We start from the raw sequence: 25,462 nt of genomic DNA on the forward strand, positions 1-25,462 counted from the left end.
AAACTGGTATAATCTTTCTGGAGGAAAATCTGGCAATATGCAACAAAACTATATATCCACTTACCTTATGACCCAGCATCCTACTTCTGAAAATCTATCTTTATGATATAATATATTTTTGTATTATTGATGGAATAAGTTTATTCATTTACACACTGTTTGTAGTGGCAAAATACTGGGGGGAAACCCTAGATATCTAATTCATAGGAGAGTGCTTAAATAAACAAAAATACATCCATACAGTGGAGTACCATGCAGCTATTGAAAAAACATGAGGAAGAGCTCCTTAAAACTAGCTGGAGTGATTTCTAATACATACTAATATGTGGAAAAAAACAAAATAAAAAAGTATATATAAATATGCTAACCTTCATGCACGAAAGAAGAGGATATAGGGCACCTGGGTGGCTCAGTTGGGTGAATATCAGATTTTGGCTCAGATCATGATCTCACGTTTTGTGAGTTCAAGCCCTACATTGGGCTAGCTGTTGTCAGTGCAGAGCCCACTCTGGATCCTCTGTCCCCCACTTCTCTCTGCCCCTCCCCTGCTTGTGCTCTCTCAAAAATAAATGAAACATTCAAAAAAAAAAAGGAAATAAAGAAGAGGATATAAGAAAATATATACAAAAGAAATACAAGAAAGATAAACCATAAGGGTTGGGTGGGAAAGGGGTAGAAAGAAGAGGGGAATAGGATCAGGGTAGCAGGAAGGAGAAGTGATGCTTTCCTGAGAATATATATATATATTATAGCTTTGACTCTTAGAACCATAGCAATGTTTCACATACCTTCACATAGCCCCTTCTCCCCAAATAAAGAAACAAATCAGGATGGAAAACCAAAAATTGAATCTGACACTAGCAAATGAGTCTAACTATACTCCAAGTGATTAACAAAATGCACTGAAATATATATAACCTATATAACTTTGTGCATGCTTGAATTATATAAATAAGTAAATAAAATATTGTATTTTAACACATAAAATAAATATTCATGAGTTAATACTGCTATAATCAACTGAATAAATAAACAGCAGAAAAGATACAATTCTTTTACAGTAGAATTTCAATTAGTGAATGTAGCAGGGAAGCAAAAAATAGAAAATCACCATTAAACAAACACCAGCATAATAACTGTTATAGTCACGTTCCTCTGATGAATACTATTATCAGTGAATGAAAATTTGAGGAGAAACAGGATTTATAGGGTCTCAAACTATCTTCTCTGGATATTTATTAAGCACAAAGGCAAACTAGTAACTTAACTATTCAGAAAACCACAGACACCACCTTAATCAAGTGATGAAGTTTAGTATCACCAGTAATACGATATACTGACATCAAGAATTTAATACAATGTACTGAAAAAGGCATAACATCATTTCTGCAGTGTTCTTTAAAACATTGTACAAGCTCATTCTAATCATAAGAAAACATTAGACAAATTTAAAAGTGAGGGACGTTCTATAAAATAACTGATGAGTAATCTTCAAAAGTACCAAGATTATGAAAAACAAACAAAGACTGAGAAACTGTTACAGACTATAGTAGACTAAGGAAGAAGTAACAATCAGATGCAATGTTTGATCCTGAAACACAAGAAAAGAGATTGGTGGAAAAACTGGTGAAATGCAAATAAGGTTTAATTAGTAGTTTTATGCCAGTGTTAATTTTCTGATTCTGATCATTGTACTAATGTTATATAAGACAGCATTAGGGAAAGCTGGGTGAGATGTATATGGGAATTCTCTATTTTTGCAACTTTTTTGCAAGTCTAAAATTACTTCAAAATAAAAGTTATAAAACAGGAGACCCCTATGTTATTTGTAGCCAAAGATAATGCTAATTGATAAACTTAGCTATAAATCATTCAAAAATTACTTGTTTTTCTGATATAGATGAGGGTTTTCCTCTGTGACATAAGAAAAAAGAATGTGAAAACTCACCTAAAATTGCAGAGAGGTCTGAAAACTGTGGTACCTTCTCTATTGCTATTGCTTTACTGGTATCCAGAAGAGTGGAATTCTTGCATTGCATATGTTCTTCCAACCTGGGACATTTCCAATCTAAAACAGCAGGCAGAAATGGCACACAACTTTGAACAACAGCACACAAGTAGTAGGTTACCTCCCCCAACTCCAAAGGCCCCAGCCATACTAAGCTGTGGCAATTAAAGATTTGGGTAAGACAGAGAAAAAAGACAAGTCTTGATGGCATCAGAATAGTAAATATTCTTTGGCCTATTTCAGTACTGTAATCTACTTTCTTTCATGGATTTTTGCCCCATAAACATTATTGACATAAGAGACAGACAGCATACCTACGAGGTTCCTTTTAATATTTTATGTATAAATTATACCTACGTCCCATTAAATAACATGCTAGTATTACTTGATGTCAGTTTTAAACTTTCCATTAACTTCCCACTACACAAGAATGAGGTTATTCTCTCTTACATCCCTGTCCCCACCTTTTCCACACTTCCCATTATCCTGATATTATATTACATATTTAGTTAGATCAATATTCGGTATAGACATTATAATAATAAATTGCCATAAAAATGCTATTTACTCTTGTACACCATAACAATCATTTCTACCCCCTGGAGTCAGTCAGTCTTTTTTGTTAGTTTAGGTTTCTCTGTATTTTACATCTATTTAATCCCAAACTTTACCAAGTTCTATAAATTCATTCTTTTCATTCCATTCTCTAGTGTTCTAAAGTTTCACAATGCTTCATCTTGGTGTTTTTCATCTATTGTGGTAGGCACAGTGTGACCCTTTTAACACAGAAATCATATTCTTTAATGCTAGGAAACTGTTCTTGCATTATAGCATTGGTAATTTTCCTCTTGTTTCTTTCACCATCTTTGTCTGAAACTGCTTTCATTTGATATTGGATATCATATACTCCTCCACTAACTTATCTCTGTTGAGTAGCAACCTTTCATCTTTATTTTCCTTTTTTTTCCTCCTCAACCCTAATTTCTAATCCTTCTACTAAATTTCTCTCTGCTATTGCATTCATGATCTGAATATTTCCTTTTTCATAGCACCCTATTCTTATTTAATGAACACAATATACATTTTATGTCAGTGAGACTATTTTTTCAATATATTTTTTTCTCCTTGTGTTTCTATTTCTGCTTGGTTCCTTTTCTTAACTTTTAATTTTTAATTTTATTGTGGTAGGAACACTTAACATCAATCTACCCTCTCAAATTTGTAAGTGTACAATATTGTTTAGTATAGTGTATCACAGTGTTGTATAGCAGATCTCTGGAACCTATTCATCTTACAAAACTGATACTTAATACCTGTTGAATAGCAGCTTCCCATGTCTATCTCATTCTAGGCCAGGGCAACCAACATTCTACTCTCTAATTCTATGAATTTGACTATTTTAGATATCTCATTCAAGTGGAATGATACAGTATTTATCTTTCTGTTACTGGCTTATTTTACTTATCATAGCATTCTTAAGGTTCATCCAGGTTGTTGCATATGGCAGGACCTCCCTTTAAGGCTGAATAATATTCCATCATCTGCATATACCATATTTCTTTTATCCATTCATAAATCAATGAAAACATAGATGGTTTCCACATTTAGCTATTGTGAATAATGCTGAAATAGATATGGGGCGCAAACATCTCTTTAAGATCCTGATTGCAATTACTTTGGATAAATATCCACAAGTAGGATTGGTGAATCACATGGTAGTTCTATTTTCAATTTTTTGAGGAACCTCTACACTGTTCCCCATAGCAGTTGCACCATTTACAGTCCAAACAACAATGTACAAGTGTTCCAATTTCTCTACATCATTGTCAACACTTATTTTTTTGTTTATTTATTTTTGAGAGAGAGACAGATCATGAGTGGGGGAGGGACAGAGATAGAGAGACAGAATCTGAAGCAGGCTCCAGGCTCTGAGCCTGACGTGGGGTTTGAACTCATGAGCCGTGAGATCATGACCTGAGCCGAAGGTGGATCCTTAACCGACTGAGCCACCCAGGATCCCCCCCACTTTTTTAAAAAATAATAATCATCCTAACAGGTGAGGTGACATTTCATTGTGGTTTTGATTTGCATATCCCTGATAATTAGTGATGTTGGCATCTTTTCATATACTTGTTGGCCATCAGTATATCTTCTTTGGGGAAATGTCTATTCAAGTCCTTTGGCAATTTTGTAACGGGGTTATTTGTTCATTTTTTCCCCCTGAGTTATAGGAGTTTCTTATATATTTTTTAACATTAATCTCTTATCAGATAAGTGTTTTGCAAATATTTTCTCCCTTTTTGTATGTTGCCCTTTCACTCTGTTGTTTATTTTGCTGTGCAGGTTTTTAGTTTTATGTAATCTCACTTGTCTAACTTAGCTTTTGTTGCCTGTGCTTTTGGTGTTACATCCAAGAAATCATTAAGTATCATGAGGGTTTTCCCCTATGTTTTCTTCCATGTGTTTTATGGTTTCTGGTCTTATGTTTAAGTCTTTAATCCATTTTGAGTTGGGTTTTTTGTATGATGTAAGGTATTGGTCTTATTTCATCCTTTTGTAGGTGGAAGTCCAGTTTTCCCACACTTGATCTTAGACAAAAGGCCAAGAAGCGATGGAAGTCCAGTTTTCCCAACATTGTTGAAGAGACTATTCTTTCCCCACTGTGTATTCTTGCCACCATTGTTTAAAATCATTTCTCTCTATTCTATTCATCTACATGTCTATCTTTATGCCAGTACCATACTGTTATAATTACTGTAGTTTTGCAATATATTTTGAATTCAAAAAAGTGTCAATTTTCTGTATGGTTTTTCTATTTATTGAAAATGGGAGTAATGAAGTCTTCATTACTGTATGGATGTCTATTTTTGCCCTCAGGTCTGTCAGTGTTTATCTGTTAGGTGCTTTGATGTTGAGTGCATATTTCTTTATATTTGTTATATGTTCCTGATTAATTGACCCTTTCATCATTATATAATGTCTTTGTGTCTTGTGATAGTTTTTGACTTAACGGATGTTTTATCTGATATAAGTAGAGCCACTCCTGATTCCTTTTGGTTACGATTTATATGGATTATCTTTTCCTATTGCTCCACTTTCAGCCTATGTGTGTCCTGAAATGTAGAGTCTTTTGTAGATAGCATATAGACCTTGTTTTTCAAAATCCATCCAGCCACTCTGTGTCTTTTGATTGGGGAATTTAAACCGGTTACATTTGAAGTAATTATTTATAGGGAAAGAATATTACTATTTTGTTAATTATTTTGTCTTATAGTTCTTTTACCCCTTTTCCTCTCTTGCCATCTTCATTTGTGTTTCATTGATTATTTTTATACTGATATGCTTTGACTCCTTTCTATTTTTCTTTTGTGTATTTTCTATAGGCATTTTTAATGTGGTTACCATGGTACTTATATAAAATACAGTCTTAACAATCTATTTTAATCAGATAGCAACTTCCATTATATACAAAAACTCTATACTTTTATTTCTCCCTTCACACACATTTTGTGTTACTGATGTTATGGTTTACATTTTTTTATGTTGTGCATCCATTAACATATTTTTATTTTTAATACTTTAGTCTTTTATATTAGAATTAAAAGATTTAAATACCACTGTTACAGTATTATATTTATCTATATACTTATTGGCAAGTTTTATATTTTCATATGCTTTTGTGTTGCTGTTTAGAGTCCTTTATTTAAACTTAAAGAACTCCTTTTACCATTTTTTTTTGTAAGGTGAGTCTAGTGGTGATTAACTCTTTCAGCTTTCGTTTAAGAAACTCCTTATCTCTTCATTTCTTTTTGAGTTTTTATTTTAACCACCTGGTGCTCATCAGGACAAATATACTCCTTAATCCCTATTACCTATTTCACCCATCCCTCACCCACCTGCCTTCTGGTAACTATCAGTTTGTTCTCTATAGTTAAGAGTCTGTTTCTTGACTTCTCTTCCCCCCCTCCTTGTTCATTTGATTTGTTTCTTAAATTCCACTTATGAGTGTAATCACATGGTATTTGACTTTCTCTGACTTATTTTGCTTAGCATTATACTCTCTGGCTCTATCCATATTGTTGCAAGTGGAAAATTTCATTTTTTATGGCTGAACAATATTCCATTGATGTTATTTGTTTCTATTGATAGTTTTGCTGGTTGACAGTTTCTTTACTTTCACGACTTTGACAGATCATTCTACCCTTTGTGGCCTGCAAGGTTTCTGCTGAGAAACCCAATGATAGTTTAATAGGGGTTCCCGTGTACATATCAAGTTGCTTTTCTACTACTGCTTTCAAAATTAAAAAAGTCAAAATTATTAAATAGTCAAATTATTAAAAGTCAAAATTTGACTTTTGATTATTTATGAGTCCCTGTGTGGATTTACTTGGTTACCTTATCTGAGATTCATTGGGCTTCCTAGGTCTACACGTGCATTTCCTTCCCCACATTGGGTAAGTTTGCAGCTATTATTTCTGTGAATAAACTTTCTGGCAGGCTCTCTTTCTTTTTCCCTCACCCTCCTTTCAGCCCCTTACTCTTTCTCCCTATTCCTCCCTCTCTCGTCTTCTTTCTTTTACCCTTATCCCTCCCTTCTTTCTTTTTCTCCCTCTCTCCCTCCCTCATCTCTTCGCCCTCTGAGACTCCTATAAAGTTTAAAGTTAAAAGTTGCTCTGTTTAATTGTGTTCTATGAGTCTCTTAAGGTTTCCTCACACACCTTATTTGTTGTCAGTGGCCAATAGGCATCTAGAATATACCAGGTCCCATCAGCACTTTGAGACAATTGAGAAAGAAGTCATTCCCTTGGGTAGCACTCTGAGACAGGCAAGAGACTAGCCAATCCTTTGGGAAGGTCCCAGAAAATTTACAACATTTCACGCATGGTTCAGTTCTTTTCTTCCCTAACCAGGGAGAAGATGGGACTTAGGGGTTTCCTGCCAATTCCTGTTGGCTTTGATATGGCTGGTCCCATACATGCTTGAGGTGCACGAGTCCCTTTAACCAGTTTCAGATTTCTCACAAAGGGAAAAAGTCCATGTATTGCTGTTGAATTGGTGTGTCCATGAGGGAAGAATGAATGGATCAGGGCTTCTTATTCCAACATCTTGCTGATGTCACTCTCTATGTATTTTCCTTCGTTTTGATCACTATGTGTTTTCTTAGAAGACTTCCTCAGGAAGACTGATGATCCTTGGCTCTCCTCTTATTCAAGAGGGAGCCCTAAAAGGCTAAGAGGAATCTCTGGCCTTATTTGGGCTTGTCACAGAGTTGGTTTCAGTGCAGAGTGTTCTTGTCAGTTTCACTGAAGGGGTACTGAGGTCAGTATCTTTAGGTACTTTCTTTATGGTTGCTCAGATTTGTTAGGAAAGAATCTTCCATTCTCCTGCCTAGAAAGTTCAAGTCTGGGTGCTAGTATTTTGGAAGCTGAGCAGAGAAAGGGGATGTTGGGTTGGGATGGGAATAGGCATTAGTCGAGAAGGTCTCACAATTCAGATGTACATTTTCATTTAATTTCCTCTCTTCTTCATTCAGTACAGTATCTGAGACAGTTGCCTTTTATGTATAATAACCCCCAAATCTCATTGGCATGAAATGAAAGCATTTACTTCTTATTCCGATGTGTACTGGTTGGCTCAGGCAGGTCTGCTTCAGATTACAGACCTGCTGATCAGATGGGACAGCTCCCTGCAGTCTGCAGGTTGTCTGGGACTATTCTGTCCCATACCTCTCATTCTGGGGTCCCCACAGGGGAGGCAGAAGCTAACTAGGATATATTCATCTCACAATGTTAAAAGTTTAAGAGGACAAGCCCAACCATTTAAGCATATTTCAAAGATCTGTTTATATCTTATTGCCCAAAGCAAGTCACATTTCCATTACTGTACCAAAGCCAAACAGGGAGAAAGTTCATTCCACCACTACAAGGATATGGCAAGGGTGTGAACATATGATACTACTCCAGGGGAATGAGTAATTGGGATCAGCATTTCAAATTCCACGATCCTTGCTATTAACAGTGCCTAGTATCCTCCATTCCAGAGTTCCTCAGTTTCAAAATACCCAAAAGAATAAATCTCCATGCTCTATTTAAGTAAGTAGTCACCACATCTTCTACATTTCGGATATATCTTTTTACAAGTATTGGGGCATCCAAATTGTGAGCTTCTCTGGGATACTATAATGCAAATTGGCTTGTTTCTGGGTCATTCCCTAATGTCTTCATCTTTTTCTTATCTGGTGGCTTTTGATGTACAGTCCTATGTGACTGAACCTGGAATACGGTGGATAGTGAGTGAGGGCAGGAAGTTTTAATGAGGAAGACAAGCACACCTTCTCAAAAGGAACATTATTCATTGGAGGATTTGTGGACAAAGGAACAATTTCTATAGTGGGTCAGCTTAAGGTTGAAAATGTTTTCTCACCTAAATAATCTGATCCTCTGAAGAGTTCAGGTGATGGGAAACTACTTAAACTCTCTTCAAAACTCTTGCATTCTGTGTAAGAGTCTGTGAATGAATAGCTCAGAAGAGAACTAGAAATATCATGCTGCAAACTTTGTCCTATAGAATAAACAACCAAAAAAGGTAAAATGTTTCAACAGTAAACACACTCAAAATCCTAAGAATTCAAATATGTAGAAATATACATGCAGTTTTATACAGAGAATGTAAAATTACTTATATAAATGACTGAAAAAGCATACAATTGTACACCACTTTAACTTAAACCTTAGAAAATAACTTGTTTTTTATGTAGAAAAATGCATTATAATCTTTTCCATTGCTTTCCCAAGTTTTATAATTTATTCGTTATGCTCCTTAGCTTCAATTGTGATTTTTTACCCCAAAATACAAGTTTTATATATAAGTAACTCACTAACTGTAAACTAACAAGCTGAGAATAAAGGGTAATTCTAGTTATTCCATTTAAAAATCAATGAGCCTACATCACCAGAGAAATACAAATCACAACGAGATGCCATCTCACTCCTATCTGAAGGGCTAAAATTAACAACTCAGGAAATAACAGACGTTGGTGAGAATGCAGAGAAAAGGGAACTCTTTTGCACTGTTGGTGGGAATGCAAACTGGTGCAGCCACTCTGGAAAACAGTATGGATGTTCCTCAAAAAATTAAAAATACAACTACCCTACAATCCAGCAATGACACTACTAGGTTATCCAAAGGATACAAAAATGCTGATTCAAAGGGGCACATGCACCCCCGTGTTTATAGCAGTGCTATCAACAATAACTATTTTGTGGAAAGAGCCCAAATGTCCATCGAATGATGAACGGATAAAAAAGATGTGATATATATATATATATATATATATATATATATATATATATAATGGAATACTACTTGGTGATCAAAAAGAATGAAATCTTGCCATTTGCAATAACATGGATGGAACGAGAGTGTATTATGCTAAGTAAAATAAATCAATCAGAGAAAGACAAATAGCATATGATTTCACTTATGTAGAATTTAAGAAACACAACAAATGCACATATGGGAAGGGAAGGAAAAATAAGATAAAAACAGAGAGGGAAGCAAACCATAAGACACTCTTAAATACAGAGAACAAACTGAGGGTTGCTGGAGGGGAGGGTGGGTGAATGGGCTAAATGGGTGATGGAAATTAAGAAGGGCACTTGTTGGGATAAGCAACCGGTGTTCTATGTAAGCGATCAATCACTGGGTTCTGCATCTGAAACGGATACTACACTGTATGTTAACTAACTTCAATTTAAATAAATAAATTTTAAAAAAGGATACAACCAGTTGTAAATTAGAGACTATTTTCTATTTCCTTATATCTTTCACACATCAACTTTATAAATCTAGTAACCAAGGACATATATTGTGTATTTAAACTACAATTTTACAAAATAATAATTATGGTTAGTTTATTTTCTCTAAACAGAGTATAAAACTCATTCAACAAGCATTTGAAATTATATGATGTCCCAAATATGGGATAGGAACATAAAAGGTAGTGCTTATTCTCAACAGCTTTAGATCCAAGAGTAACAAAAGCAATTATACTGCTGTTTTAAGTCCTGATAGAAGTATACAAAAAGTGCCACAGAACTTCCAAGAAAAAACTCATATACAAAGAAGAGGGGTCAGGAGAGGCTTCCCAGTAGAGACAGCACCGGAATTTTTTTTTTTCTTGAAGAATAAGTAGATATTCACCAGGCAAAGAAGAAAGACGTAAGGAAAAGCATTTGTTGAGCAGCTCCCTTGCTCTTTTGCACTATATTCTAGAAAATATTTCTCTATTCTATTTTCTAGCTAGCTAATTTGATTTTGAGCTGAATTCATTTCAATATTAGGCTCAATTACTGAGTTTTTAAATTTGATGATATTTTTATGTTCCAAGGACCATTAATTTTTTAAAATACGACTGTTATATTATGGATCCAGGGGCCTCTTGTCTTTAAAGAGATATTTAGTTTTTCTCTAGTTCTTCAAACGTTACTCTGTTTGCTTGATTTGTTGCCTCTCTTCTGTGTCACTGGTTTTATTCAAAGGTTTGGGTGTTCCTAGTTGTCTGTTCATATCTCTGCTTGAAAATATGCATTTTTACAGCAGTGTATATAAATTCTGAAACAGCAGCCTAGCTCTGGAGATTTCTTAGAAGTGTAATGAGACATGCTGAGAACCCATGTTCTACATGGTGATGTCCTCCTGCAGTTTCAGGTATTGTAGGTAAAATGGGGCACTATTTTAATTGTCTGGCTAGTGTACACACTAGAAGCCTCCTTTATCAGAATTTCCACTTCAGAGAGCCATACTACATCTTTACCCAGGGGTTAACAAGCATAATCTATCTCTTTTACCTTTTTCTCCCTCTGCTATCCTTGTGGTAATCTGGATTTACTACAGACTCTCTTCTGCTTCTCACCCCAGTCCCAGCATTGATACTTAAGAACTAAACCCTCAGTTCACTTTCCTTAGGAGTAGTTCTCAGGGTTTATCCTGGCAGCATGCATTGTCAGCTGCCAATGTTTCCAAAATAAGCAAAGGATGAGGCAGAGGAACCAGGTCACATAGTGGCAAAATGCAGTGCTTAATCTATCTATCACCTTGACAATTCCTTCAGGGTCCTTTTTATTATAGGGGTTTTTTTTTTGTTTTTGTTTTTTTTGTTTTTGTTTTTTTTTTTGCATTTATTCACCAACTATTTGGAATGTCTCTAGAGCTCTTATCTCTGCAGTGGTTTTTCTCTGCTCTTCAAATATTCTCAAATATTCAGCAATCTGATCTCATATGCTTTTAAGAATTCCTCAGTAGGGGCGCCTGGGTGGCGCAGTCGGTTAAGCGTCCGACTTCAGCCAGGTCACGATCTTGCGGTCTGTGAGTTCGAGCCCCGCGTCGGGCTCTGGGCTGATGGCTCAGAGCCTGGAGCCTGTTTCTGATTCTGTGTCTCCCTCTCTCTCTGCCCCTCCCCTGTTCATGCTCTGTCTCTCTCTGTCCCAAAAATAAATAAACGTTGAAAAAAAAAATTAAAAAAAAAAAAAAAAAGAATTCCTCAGTATTTCTGGTGTGCTGATGGCATCCTTTCTTGTATTCAAAAATAACTTCAATTACACCAATATGTAGATGGCTCATAAATTTCTATCAACAATCATCCATATCCAACTTGCCTATTTGGCATTCTACTTAGTCATCTTAAAAGCACCCATAACCTAATATATTAAAAACATAATTTATGACCTTTCCCTCAAACGAGATTTTTTTTCCAGTAAATGGCACCACCTTGTATCCAGTTATGCAAGCCAGAAACAGGTGTCATCTTTGATACTTCCATCTCCTTCATTCTTCATTTGCCAAATTCTGTCAGTTTCGTTTCCTAAAATGGTCATGAGCTAGGCTCACTTCTTTCCATTTTCAATGTCATCCTTTAGTACAAAGTGCCATCATTTCTCCCCTAAAATACTGTAATAACCTCCTATCTGGTCTATTTGCATCCATTCATGCTTCTTTCCATACTGTAGCCAAGGTGATCATATATCTTCCTAAGTAAAAGACTCCAGTGGCTTCCTGCTGCTCCAAATATAAACAGCCATATCTTTGACATGGCCTACAAGGCTCGGCAAGGCCTCTGTGTGTGTTCAACCTTGTCTTAATATTGCATTTACCCCTCCTTTCTGACCGACAACCACACTGGACTTCTTTCAGTTCATTGAACACGTAAGGCTTAATCCCAAATTACGGTCTTTGCTATTCCCTCTGCCTGGGTGGCTCTTAACTCACCTCTTTGCATAGCTAATTTCTCCTTTTCTTCCAAACGCAATTCAATTGCTGTTCCTTCATAGAAGCTTTCCCTAATCTCTCCAGCTAAACTCAATTTGTTACATTCAAATCAATCTCTTTTGCAGCATTTATAACAATTTTAATTTCCTGGTGTGTACTTGAAAGCTATGAGGATGAGGTCCATTGCACAGGCAGACGGATTCACCTTGGACTAGGAGAAAGATACCTCTTCCACTAAGATGGGAAGATGAAACAAAAATACAAATGGATGCTTATGTTCAGAAGAAAGAAAGTTGAGAGAGTTCATATCTGGCAGTCTTACCTGATACTAGCTCACTACTCGATGAACTACTGTCAACCTGGAGGTCATCAGTCATTGACTCCTAAGTGAAATAAGAATTAAAGGTATAGCACAAACTATGAGACTGAATATTTTTATATTTTATTATATCACATTGATTTGGTTACTTTGAAACGAAAAACTGAACTTTGTGTATCAGCTTCATATGTATAATACATTCTTTCAGTTTCCTGATCACAGATGTAATCTGATACTTAATATTAAATCTAAAAATAAATACTGAAATATAATAATGTGGGCACATCTACAGAGTCAGCAATATACTAGTCAACTAACTACTGTAGGTTAAACCAGCACCTAGAAGGTGAACATTCTTCTGACCACCTAGGTAGGAAAAGTTTTTCTTTCTCTAGATAGGAAGGCAAAATAAATCAAAAGACTGATAAGTCTAAATAAAATATGAGAAATACAATTAAAGGCAAATATAAAAGTATTTGTTATATATGTGTATAAAAGTGTAACTCCCTTCAACATATAATGAATAAACATTTCACCAAAAAAGAAACACAGATAGCCAAAAAAATGAGAAAAAAAGTATCAATTTTACTAGTATTCAGAGAAATGGAAAATCAGATAACATGTTACTTTTCATCTATCAAATATATGTGTTTTCAAATTATCAGATAAAATGGTGCCAACTGCCCAACATGAATTAAAAATGATTCAACCCTTGACCCACTGCAAAATTTTTTATCTTAGAGTGACAATTTGAGTGTACACAAAAAACTTCTGTGGTAGAATGCCCATTGATATCTAAGATGGCAAAACCTTGGAAACAATTTCAATCCTCCAACCACAGGAAAAAGTCATACAAATTACAGTATATCTATAAGACAAAGCACTATGCAGACACTAAAAATCATATTTTTAGAGACCACTTAATGTTAGAGCAATATACAATCAGACAACAACTTTTAAATTTAAAAAAAGGCACAGAAAAAAAGGAATGTAGAAAAAATATATAAAAAGTAGAAGAAACTTTTTAAACACTTGTTTTTTTGGCATAGTCTGGATCATCTACAACGAACACTTAACAGTGTTAAAATCTGGGGTAAAATCCTTTAAAAAAATGCCTTTGTTGAAACTGCCCACCCCCAAAACACATGTTTTAGAGATATATGTAAGCTAAAGCACTGGAACATGACTATTTAATGCTAATGGTAGATGAGTCACAAGCAATTTTTAAAATCTGAGTTTCTCCAAACTACTGCTATGTATCTTTAAAATACTGTACAGAATCCATATTAACTACAGTAGGTCAAGAAATTATATAATATACTAATGGTAACGAACACTGTTTCTAGTTGTTAATGGAAAGTCAAAAAGAAAACATGAAAATGACTTTGAAATGCTTTTAAGTGCTCCTCAACATAAGGGAGTTACTAAGAAAAACTTGCATATACTCAGTAATGGGCATTTCTCAAAATTTTGTCAAGGGAAATTAAAAATAAAAAATGTGGCTATGAATCCACCAGAATCAGAAATTCAAGGCCCTGTCTAAAGAGAAAACACCAGCGTTTATAAAAATGCTACGAAGCCATGTATTCTCTATTAAAGACTATACTACATTTTAATCTGCAGGTGCATCAGTTACCGCTGGTCTCCGCTGTAAGTTTACCCAAGGTCCGTACGAGAAATATACATACACTCAATGGAGCAATCTTCTCATCCCAGGGCTCTTCACTAGTGCTATTTCCACGCAGGCTTTTCTGTCCTATAACTCTTAACTGAGTGCTAACAAACAAACAACGCAATTAGTTTGCACGGTCTGGACTTGGCTTTCCACGTCTCTGTTCATACTGTTCAGAATCTGAAAGGCCATGTGGGGACGCCATTAAGAAAAAGACCCCAGTGGGTTAATTGTACCAATACCCAACTGATGGTGCGAATGCTTTCTTTAGATTTGAGCTCACTTGCTTTTACGTAACTTGGCAAAACTGCTCTTTAAAAACTTCTGGGCCTATGTTGTGGGAGGAGCGAAATCACAGTATTCCACCTATTTTCTTCGTTGACTCTCGGAAGGAGAAGTTAGCTATTGGCAGAAAATGAGGATGAAAATTTTGAGGGGGGCCAGAGGCATGGGCTTGGCACTAGTGGCTACGCACCTCGGCGGCCTAGAGCGGCTAACTCCCCGCCCACTCCACTCGGCTTTCTCTGAGATCTTCGGCAAACAGGGCGCTTCTCCTTTCAGGCCTAAAAGAGGGCGGCATAGTTCAGGGAGAAGCCCTGAGGCCCGTTTGCCGGCCTCGGGTTTCCCTGGGCCGAGGCCTAGCCGCCCCCGCCCTTCGCGTTTGCCGACCCCGAGTGCCAGGCTTGCCCACCCGGGCTTACAGTGCGCAGAGTGCCTTCTGTCTGGACCTGGAGGGGCCTCCGCCTTCACGGTGGGGCCTAGCTCCGGCGTCGGGGTTAGGTTGAGCCTCTGGCCAGCCCGCTTCTTGCGGGTATACACCCGTAGCGACCACATTGCCACCCTACCCCCCGAGGCCTTAGGGGCCTCTTGGCCCTCCACAGCCTCTCTCGTCGCCTTCCGGAGGAAGCAAGCTAGGGTCTGAGTGCCTCAGCGTCCACGCACAGAAGCTGCCTGCGGAGCAGTATGACAAGAGCTGGGCGGAGAAAAGCCAACAGCCCACGAAACCAACTGCTACACTGGACTGACTGGAGCAGCCGCCTCGCTCCCGCCTTTTTTTTTTTTTTTTTTTTTTTATCTCGTCCAAGCCGTGCGCTGGCTTCTGGGAAACGGAGTGACGTGAAGGCCGCCCCGCCCCCCTGGAGGTGCGGCGTCCGGGTATTTGGCGGTAGGCCCGCGTGGTTGCAGGTCCAGTGGCGCTGGCTGTCTCATCTCACACTTGAAGAGAAGCTTATGGGAAAAAGCCTTTTAATCTTACGGGTGGTTGCAACCTTTGCTTTTTATTTTTCCCTTAATGTGTTGAGCTCATCACGTGCGTGCTACCGATGGCTTAGCCCATCTCATTATCAACATTGCATTAATGCCTCAGTAATGTTTTAGGTCTCCGAACATAGGGAGTTTTGGGGGGGGGGGGGGCGGAGTGCGGTGGTCAGCCTGACTCAGTGCAGGGAAAGTCAGACAGCAACCAAAGCACATTACCAGCAGAGAATATCCTCCTGAGCAATCAACCTCAGTTCCGGGGCCACCAGTTTATTGGGGAGCCATGGCATTTGAGAGTTAGCATTCAAAGACCTTGCTTCCAGGAGATTTCTTCTTAAGGATAAGAAGAATCCCTTCGCCCCATCCAGGAGCTATCTCCTGGACATCTGGGCAGCTTTATGGTCAAGGTAGAGAATTTCTTACCTCCTAGTGTCCTGGGGCTCAGCTTGTTTGCTCTGCCTCATTGCAGGAACGTAGGAATGACTTCCCTCTCTCCATACATCCTGGTTGAACCACCTGGCTGCATCTGATAAGCATATTGTGCATATAATAACCATCTTCATATTTTTAAAATGACATTTCACATTAAAAAATGCATTTGTAGATATAAAATTACAAAAACTCAAAGACTTGTGATGTTCCAATATTGTATGTATGACTATAGCACACATATAGCCACAATGTTTTCCTAATTAAATTCCTCTGAACTTTTTAAAATTTAAAATTTGCTCATAGAAAGTCACAACAATTGATTTAATATACAATTAATTATTAAAACTTAGCTTTATAAAGAACAGAAGGTAGGAATTCCTACCTAGTTAGATATACTGTTTTGAGTCACTGAATCAATACTTACTTAGCACCTTAGTCTGTGTTAGGCATTCTGGTAGGTCCTGGGGATACAGAAGTGTGTTAGAAATGGTCCTTCAGTCTAGGATCTCAAAGTCTTGTTGCAACACAAAGCAATTATCATATTTCAACCTCCTTTCTTTGGTCACATCCATAACATGCTGACAAGCAGTCTCTAGTTTACAAGTCAGATCTCCAGGCTCTCCTCTCTCTCTTTGGAGGCTGTTGTGAAAAAAACTCGGAGTTCTTAAATGACTTGTGGGAGGTATGGATCTTTCCATGCCTTATACCTAGAAAGGGAAGAAACAATGAAACAGGAAAAGAGCTTAAAGCAAAAGCTGATCTGTGCTTTGGTGTCCCTATTCCTTAATTGTCTCGCTATACTGATCTCCATTTACTGAAATGCCATCAAGTAAAGGTTTATGGAAGTTAATGCATAGGGTTTCAAAACTGGAAATAACCTTTGGAATGATTTCTTGAGCCAAAAGGGGTCCTTGAAGATGATCTAATTTACCCCTCATTTTGCAGCTGAGGAAACTACAGGTTAGGGAGGCTCGTTATGACAGATGATTGGCATAGGTGGCATGAGTCTCCTGGCATTTGGCTAGTGTGATTGTCATGGCCCTGTTCTTCCTAACACATGGCTGGGAAAGGGGTCGGGGGAGCAAGGAAAGGAGTTTGAAGCCCTCAGTTGCAAGGGGATGAAAGATACTATAGACACACTTGGTCTGTTTAAAAAAATTTTTTTTAATGTTTTGTTTATTTTGGAGAGAGAGCGAGAGAGAGAGAGAGAGAAAGAGCAAGCGAGCAAACAGGTGAGGGGCAGAGAGAGAGGGAGACGCAGAATCCAAAGCAGGTTCCAGGCTCTGAGCTGTCAGCACAGAGCCTGACGTGGGGCTCAAACTCACAAACTGTGAGATCATGACCTGAGCCTAGGTCAGACACTTAACTGAGCCACCTAGGTGCCCTACACACTTGGTCTGTTTAAAGCTTCACCCAGTGCCAGCCTATAAAAGGGAAGGAGATGTGTCCCATACAAAAGGATGGGCAGAGACGTCTCAATTCAATTATCTCTCTGTATCTCCTCATTCTATCCCCAGATACACAAATGCCAGTGCAAGCAATCATCAAGTTAAATTGAACTTCTCCCGTTTCCCTTTGTACTCCTCCCATATCTAGACTCAGAATTCTGCTAGCAGTGTTTCAGTTCACACAATGGGTCACACGATGGGTTTGACTAGGTTTGGAACAGTTATGGAGAAACTAACTTCCATGGTAAAACAAATTCCAAATTTTGAAGAGATTTCTGAAGAAGTTTTTTTTGTTGTTGTTTTCTTTTAAGTAGCTCTTTTGTGGTTTTAGCATTCCCTGGAGCCCAGAGGCAATCCTTCTCTGTTTTCTTTTGGAGTGACTCACTGAGCAGTTCTGTTTGTGTTACTAACCACAATTTTCAGGGTCTAACTGGAAACCAGTTTATTTCTGCTTACTTGACCAGACTGTACAAAACCACAGTGACAGAGGAAATGTATCTTCAGGTGTTGTGATCTTAATGCTATGCAACACATGAAAAACAGCCAAGGGGATTTTTCATTCAGTGGCTATTTCTTGAGCATCCTGTATGGGCTAGTCCTTCTGCACTGGGGCTATAACCTCAAGCAACTCACAGCGTGAGTGGGAGTGGGGCAGAGGGAATCTTCTCAGATAAAAGGATAACTGAGCTGTTCTAAGAGCTGCGTGGTGGCAGTTAGCAGAGCTATTAAAGGCTATGGCATTCCATGAAAGTGGGACCATATGTGCCACATGGAGGCACAGAAAAGCATGATGCTTTTAGGGCACTACATAAAGTAGTTGATATGACTGGAACCAAGGCTCCAATGGAGGAAGCGCAGGAGTAGAGATGCTACGCCTTGTGTGCTGAACCAGGGAGTCTGAACTTTATCCTGGAAACTGGGAAGTCATGGAAGGAATATTAAGCAGGAGAGTGGCATGACCAGATTTTCAATTTAGAAAGATCACACTGACTAAAATGTGGATGGTGACATTTAAAGAAGCTGGGGGTAGAAACAGGAAAACTAATTAAGAAAGAACAGTAATATTCCAGACAAGAGATGAGAATGGCCTGAACTATACTAATAGCCATTAGAACGGAGGAATAGATAATAGCAAATATACAGAGAAGGCAGAATCTGCATAACTTTAGGCATGGCAGAATGTACCATCTTAAGAAAGTATAACCATTAGCTTGTATATGGGTAAAAAACATGGAAATACTGTTTCAGGGGCATCACAATGGAAAATTTGAATACAGTTGTTCTTTTAAAAGTATAAAAATGATTTAAATTCAGTACACATTTAAATCCAGGAAACACTTGGTAACAGAAAATGCACAAAGAAAAGGAGCACCTCAGGAGTGGGGGAGGACTGTAAATCTTTGGAGTTTGGGGACACTTACGGAGAGTGCAGAGTATGCTGACTAGTGGTAAAGTTTGATATAATGTTTACCATAAGCTCTATGATCAATAATTACTAATATACTAACATCAGGGGACTGTGCTGTATAAATATATAAAATAGTAATTATAAGCAACTTTGAGAAACGAAAAAATCTTTATTTTTTACAAAAGTTTTCATAAATGCATTTTATATTTGATAGGCATGCTATTATAACAAAGCAACTAAAAAGATAATTACAGTTAAGATACTTGTATGCATATTTAAAAGGTAATATTTTAATTTCCTCAAGTTTTAAAAATTTAATGTAGAATAAGCAATTCTTCAAAAAATACCCCTTTTCCCCACCCCGTGCAATTGTTGCAATGACTTAGAAGGAAAATTAATCAGTCAAATGAAATGTCTAAAAGCCACCATCACCTCATCAGAACCTTTTCAGTTTGGGACAAGGTTTAGAATTGCTTATATTCCAAGTATTTATCTATTGCCTCTGGGTTATAACCATTCATTGTTCTAACTCAAGAATTTCTCATTTAGGGCTTTGTCCTCACTTGAATGCTAATCTCATTCTTAACTGCAGTTAATTGTAGAATCACAGAAAGGACTGTGCAGCATACTTGAGAGACAATTCAAATTATCAGGATCATTTTCTTTTCATGTTTATGCTTCCTTAAAATAAAAAAAAACAGGCAAAAAAATATAGCAACTTAGCTCAACATATAATTTATCAATTTTATATATGATTATTCATTCTTTTTTCTCCTGAGATATTAAGCAAGTTTGTAAGTAGTCTGTTTTCATGCAAAAAATACAGTTTTCCATTGTTTACATTCATCTCATAGTATTTTGTATCCTAAATAACTATATCAACTTTGTGCTTTACACATTTGGAAAAAGAAGAATAATCCATTTTCTTTACTGCAGAAAAAATAAAAGATTATCAGTTCTTAGATGGGTAATACAACCTAATTAAGTGCAAACTTCGAGTTGCTAAAACATTACCTGACTATAAAAATTGCAGTGGAAAGTTCTATTTTCCTCATGCTTGCAGTTTTACTCAAATGTAGAATGAAAGGTTAACTTGCTCATATGAGGGAGACATAGTATGTTTATTCCTTGAACTTCTGAGTCTGTGAGTCCCTAATAAATGTGGAACTAGGCCTCCGTGCCACACCTGGTCAGAGTTTCCTCTCTCACCTGGGGGGAATCATAATACAATATAAAGATGTCTTTTATGGCAAAAGAAAAAAAAAGGTGTATATTCTATTTGAAAATATACACAGGATTGGCTTCTAAAATGTGAAAATTACTGATTTATATTCCTAATTACATTAATAATGTATATTTGAAAGAAAAACATAAAAGGCCAAACATTTAGGAACATGATTTTTTAAAAAATAATTCATCTGTTATGTCTCTAGATTTCTGTCGGATCTGATGTCCACTACAAATGTGCACATCTTAAGTACATAGCCTTTTCCTATATTGGTTAAAGAGAAATACAAAAATTTTCCCCCCAAAATAAAGTTGGGGAATCTGAAGCAAGAGGGATTTTCCATTAACACATCTTGTTTTATTTCTTCTTTATTCAAAAATTCAGTGGAGTTAAACAGAGGAATAGATAAATGTACCTGCAGTATATTTAGGGCCCACTGTTTACTTTTCTCAGCACATTTGCTGTAACCTATTTATTGGCCCAAGTGTGATGCTTTACACACAGATCAGGAAGGCCAGAAGAAACACAAGATCTTTAAAGTGAGAAAAACAAGAGATCTTTACCTGTCCATAATCAATCATATTTAACTACTATGAGGTAAAAATACAACCAAAATAAGTGTTACATTAGTTGCTTATGTTATATTGTCCAAAATCCTTTTGAAAATAAGAGAAAACTGAAATTTTTTTGAGTGGAAGGACAATGGGAGTCAGCTTCATTTTCTTCAAGATGTGAAGCTACTTGCCTTATTTTAAAAGAGTATGAATATCTAATTCAGATAATGATTTTCTCTTTTAGTCAAACATTAAATATAAAAAATTAATGCTATGTAGATATGGCCTTGGAAATTTTTAGAATTTATTTATTCAGAAATGCCTTTAAGAAGGAATATGCATGGAACTAGCTCATATACTAAAAGTCAGATTTGTAAGTGTAAGTAGAGGATCTGCGGACAGAAATATGCCAAAGGAATGTGTAAAGAATTGGATAAACGCATCAGATGAAGGTGTGATCCACTTTTGCCAATACTGAAATATAAGTGTATATAATCACTGATACAGATTCATCCAGTAGGCCCATGTGATGATGCAGTTTTTTAACCAATAGCATTTATTTACAGCTTGGATTTGCTCCAGGGGAAAGGAACTTCTGGACTGTGAACGCTTTCCCCATGTCTGCTTTCAGAGTCCTGTCTCTATAGAAGAAAACACTTGCCTAGGGATGGTTCCTTCTTCAGAAGCACAGTCTGTAGCTTGGAACCTAACTGCTGTCCATGCTGGGTTTTAATTATAAGAAATTGTTGGTACTTGGGTGCAAGGAGTGTCTAAATACATAATGCAAAAAAAAGGAGGTTTCCATGGTTAATCTTAAAAGCATTTAAAGATTTTTTGAATGGAATTATGCCCTATGAGATATTCATCTATGATGGATTTAAAAACTTTCATAGCGGTGTTTTGAAGAGATTCTTCAAAATTAAGTTGTTGAAAAACTGTTTTCTTTGGAAATAACATCCCTTCCTCCCCTTGTTCAGGATTACAGCCATATTTGGTTTCCCAGGCCTGGCCTGGACATACTATGAATGGGAGGCCTGAAGAGCCCAGCAAGGAATATAGGTACATTAATTGCTGTCTATCTTGAGAAATAATTCTGGGTTTCTTTTCCCAAGTCTTCCCCAAAGGTCCATTCATTGTAGAGTCAACAGACATCTTTTAGAATTCATGTGGTAAGAAGTCCATGGATATACACATTTTATCCTTGAAGTAGCTGTACATTTGTCTCTAAGTAGTTCCTGAATATTTTAATGAGCTTAATAAATGAGAAAATATGTTGAAAGATCTTTGTAAAATGTTATATAAATATAACATTTGTTTCAATAGTATCTGAAATCGCATTTTTCATGCATAAAAGTAAAAATGACAGGGAAAACTTGTTCACATCAATAAGAATTGTCATGTATAAAGAATCTGAATTTATGTAGAATGTGCATTATATCTTGTTTTAGCGTGATTCTGTACACCTAATTTTAATTTTTTAAGTCTGATTTAACTGTGATTTTGACAATCAGTTACTAATGAGGTAGTCCACATTGCTTAGATATTTGCTATATCAGGTTACTATTCCACAAATAATGAAGTACAGTATATCAGTTATGTTTTTCCTTTATGTTTAATAAGAGTTCTGTGAACATTGAGAATATATTACTTTTAGTGGTACACAGTCCTTGAGAAAAGTCTTGATTTTTACATTGCCATTTGTGATATTTTTAGCAGCTTGTTACAATATCATTTTAATAAAAATAAAGTGTACTCAGTGATGATAGAGAAAATATTGTTAAAGACCTCTTGGGACAGGAAAAGGCATGGTCATAAGATCACGTGCTTATTCATTTTCAGCTGCATCATTCTGATTCATTACTTTCAAGAGTAACTATAATATTGCTACACAGTCCATTATACTGAGAAGAACTTTCCTTGAACTTCACATGGAGATTGAGTAAAGCTCTTCTATTTGTTTTTTGAAGTACTCTCTCAGCTCAGGTCTCTTAGCCTTTAATGTTGGTGTCAGCAAGCCATTCTGAACTGAGAACATGTCAGAGTGGATGTGAATGGCTTTAACCTAAAAACCAAATGCAGAATATGTCTTTATCAGGAATATAACATAGCATTTATAGTACACATGATAAAAGTAACAGGCATACAAGAATAGATATATTGATATTAAAACACTATGCTCTTTTTAAAAGTCAAAGTTAGGTTAGTAACATTTCAGCCTATTTAACATGTCTGCAAGCCACCTTTTCTCGCTTCCTACTCCTTCATTTAGCCAGTCAACAGAAATGAGCTGGGTGCTTATTCTGTGCACCCAGGCACTGAGGACACAAAGAAGAATCATGACTGCCCCTGCCCTCAGCGGGTGCACACTAGCTTCGGCAGAGCAGACACACCGGGCAATTATCAGACAGCGTGGTATGCACAGTGACAGGAGGCGCCTAAGGCAGTGATGGTAGGGGAAAAGGAGGAGCAGCCAGGGAAGCCTTCCCAAATTAGATGAGTGTTAAAAGATGAGTAAGAGTTAACCAGCAAAGGAGGAGAGGTGGGTAATGGAGGGCATTCTAGGCAGAGACAACTCCAAGAACAAAGCTGTGGGAATGAGAAAAGACAGAACATGCGAATGGAAATCCAAGTGGTTTTTTGGTGTAGATACATGAAGTAGGAGGTAAAGGGGTAAGAGATGAAGCTGAAGTGGTTAATGCAACAATTTACAGAGGAGCTCAAACTTTATGCTGGAGTCTGTAAGAAGGCACTTAAGGTTTTCATACAGGGCAGTGGCATGGCTAAATACACATTTTAGAAAGATCTCGCCAAGAGAAATGTGAAAATGTTCTTTGAGAACATGAAGATTAGAAACAGGGAAACCAATCTGAGGGATCTGGCCAATCCATGGGGGACCAGATAAGCACCTACACTTAGATTCAGGGCAGAGACAGAGACAAGTAAGCAGTTCTAAGACCCATTCCATGGACAAGAGGTAGTAAAGAGGGAGGCAGCCTCAATGACCCCTGGGTTTCTGATTTGAATGGGTACATGGATGGTATTGCAATTCAGAGCAGGAATATAAAGTTTGAGGGTACATGATGAGTCTGTTAAAAAAAAAAAGTCTCACCATGGAATTTTATATCTACCGGAAGGAGGAATGTACAGGTCAGGTTTAGCATTCACACTTCCTATTTCTATGAGGCAGATCCTAGGCCCCCTCATGCAAAGTCCCTTTGCAGTGATGAATTGACCAGAGACAGATGAACTAATGTAGGAGGGCCTGGGCTGACTCCTCCCACGTGGGGTTCTATCTGAAAGGGTCTCTGACAGTTTCATGAGAATTTTATCATATGGGCTTGAGCTGAATCCTTGAGTGATACTGGAAATCGTGTCCGGACTGACAATTGTCTAAATTAAATGATTTTTGTTGAGATAATAGGTCCATATCACTAAATAGCAAACAGGGTTATGGATTGCTGTAATAGACTTCTTAATAACAATTTTTATTACATTTTTGAAAAAATAAAACTGTCATGAACCTGAGGCACAGAGACACAATATGACTACAGATACCATTTGCTAAACATTCATGCCATTTTGTCCTGCATGTTATTCAAAGTCTAAAATGCAATTTTGAAGCTGAAATAAGTATTTTCTCAGAATCCTCTGGCAGAGAAGCCCAGGTAGCACCAGTAAGAAGTGCACCAAGTCCTAACTACTCCATTGGTATGTGCAATTGACCCTTGAACAACAAAACAGGGTTAGGGAAGCTGACCGCCTGCACAACTGAAATTTCATATATAACTTTTGACTCCCCAAAACTTAACTACTAATAACCTACTATTGACTAGAAGACTTACCTATAACATAAACAGTTGGTTAACACATATTTTGTATGCTGTACGTATTATATACTGTGTTTTTACAATAAAGTAAGCTAGAGAAAATGTTATAAATAAAATCATAAGGAAGAGAAAATACATTTATAGTTACTGAACTATATACATATATATATATATGGAACCACATCCAAGTGGACCCCTCCAGTTGAAACTCATGTTGTTCAATAGTCAACTGTCATAGACATTTAGAATATTAATTCAAAACCTATGTATTAAATACACATACACATTCATTTATTGTTTTATGTATTTGGTATTTATCAAGCAACTCCTATGTGTCAGATATGTGTCAGGCAACAGGGATACAAAGAATAACAAGACACAGTCCCTGCCCTCATAGATTTACAATCTAATGACAGATGCTGCAGTATGACATTGCTACCACAGGGGCAAGCCCAGAGAGGGTCACCTTTTGCAGGCAGAATCAGTTGCTTTGCCAATACCCACTCCTGACTTCTTCCATGCTAATGAAACCAAAACTATGTCTATGTCTACCAGGGCAATCTTGTTCTCTGATTTCCCAGCTATCCTTGCAGCTAGGGGATAGCCATGAGATCCATTTTTGGCTAGTGATAAAGGAAAGTTTTTGCTTTCCTAATATAAGGTTCAGACATAGATTTCTCCACCCATTGTTCTTTTTTCCTTCCTTGAATATGGACAATGTCCAAAGCTATAACAGTGCCCTTGTGATAAGCCAACATACTAAGAATGAAGAGTGGAAAGATAGTAGAGCCTAGGTCTTTGAGGACCTGTACCTTCCTTGGACTGTCTACCTTCGGACATCTTATGTGAGAAAAAAAAAAAAAAACACTCTATGTGTTTAAGACACTATGTGTTTCTGTTAGAGCTGAATTCATTTCTGATATAACACCTAACCCAGGCTCGGGAAGGGTTCATTGAAAAGAGATGCCTGGGGCACCTGGGTGAGTCAGTCGGTTAAGCATCCAACTCTTGGATTCAGCTCAGGTCATGATCTCACAGTTTGT

The 25,462-nt window shown here is 37.1% G+C and overlaps 2 protein-coding genes and 1 long non-coding RNA gene across 6 annotated transcripts in view; all 3 read right to left on the reverse strand.

Annotated features, from left to right (window-relative positions):
- MEIKIN (meiotic kinetochore factor) overlaps positions 1–15,318 on the reverse strand; it is an 80,770-nt gene extending 65,452 nt beyond the window's left edge. The window contains exons 1-6 of the mRNA XM_043587085.1: positions 14,967–15,318; positions 14,741–14,828; positions 14,282–14,369; positions 12,597–12,657; positions 8,432–8,569; positions 1,949–2,068 (exon numbers count right to left, since the gene is read on the reverse strand). Of these exons, the coding sequence (XP_043443020.1) occupies positions 1,949–2,068; positions 8,432–8,569; positions 12,597–12,657; positions 14,282–14,369; positions 14,741–14,828; positions 14,967–15,099 (628 nt within the window). The 5' untranslated portion in view covers positions 15,100–15,318. The remainder of the gene's footprint in view (positions 1–1,948; positions 2,069–8,431; positions 8,570–12,596; positions 12,658–14,281; positions 14,370–14,740; positions 14,829–14,966) is intronic.
- Position 15,319: 1 nt separating this feature from the next.
- On the reverse strand, positions 15,320–16,692 carry LOC122487113. The gene is made up of 3 exons (XR_006298309.1): positions 16,504–16,692; positions 16,379–16,415; positions 15,320–16,048 (listed from the first exon to the last, which is right to left on the reverse strand). It is a non-coding gene; the product is annotated as an uncharacterized LOC122487113 (long non-coding RNA).
- A 5,493-nt stretch (positions 16,693–22,185) lies between these two features.
- Positions 22,186–25,462, reverse strand: part of ACSL6 (acyl-CoA synthetase long chain family member 6) — a 60,328-nt gene continuing 57,051 nt past the window's right edge. For all 4 annotated transcript variants that reach the window (XM_043587113.1, XM_043587105.1, XM_043587122.1 and 1 more), the window contains one exon: positions 22,186–22,654. In XM_043587113.1, the coding sequence (XP_043443048.1) occupies positions 22,517–22,654 (138 nt within the window). In that variant the 3' untranslated portion in view covers positions 22,186–22,516. The remainder of the gene's footprint in view (positions 22,655–25,462) is intronic.

This window comes from Prionailurus bengalensis, chromosome A1, assembly GCF_016509475.1.
Source record: "Prionailurus bengalensis isolate Pbe53 chromosome A1, Fcat_Pben_1.1_paternal_pri, whole genome shotgun sequence".
In the NCBI taxonomy this organism is placed as follows: Eukaryota; Metazoa; Chordata; class Mammalia; order Carnivora; family Felidae; genus Prionailurus; species Prionailurus bengalensis.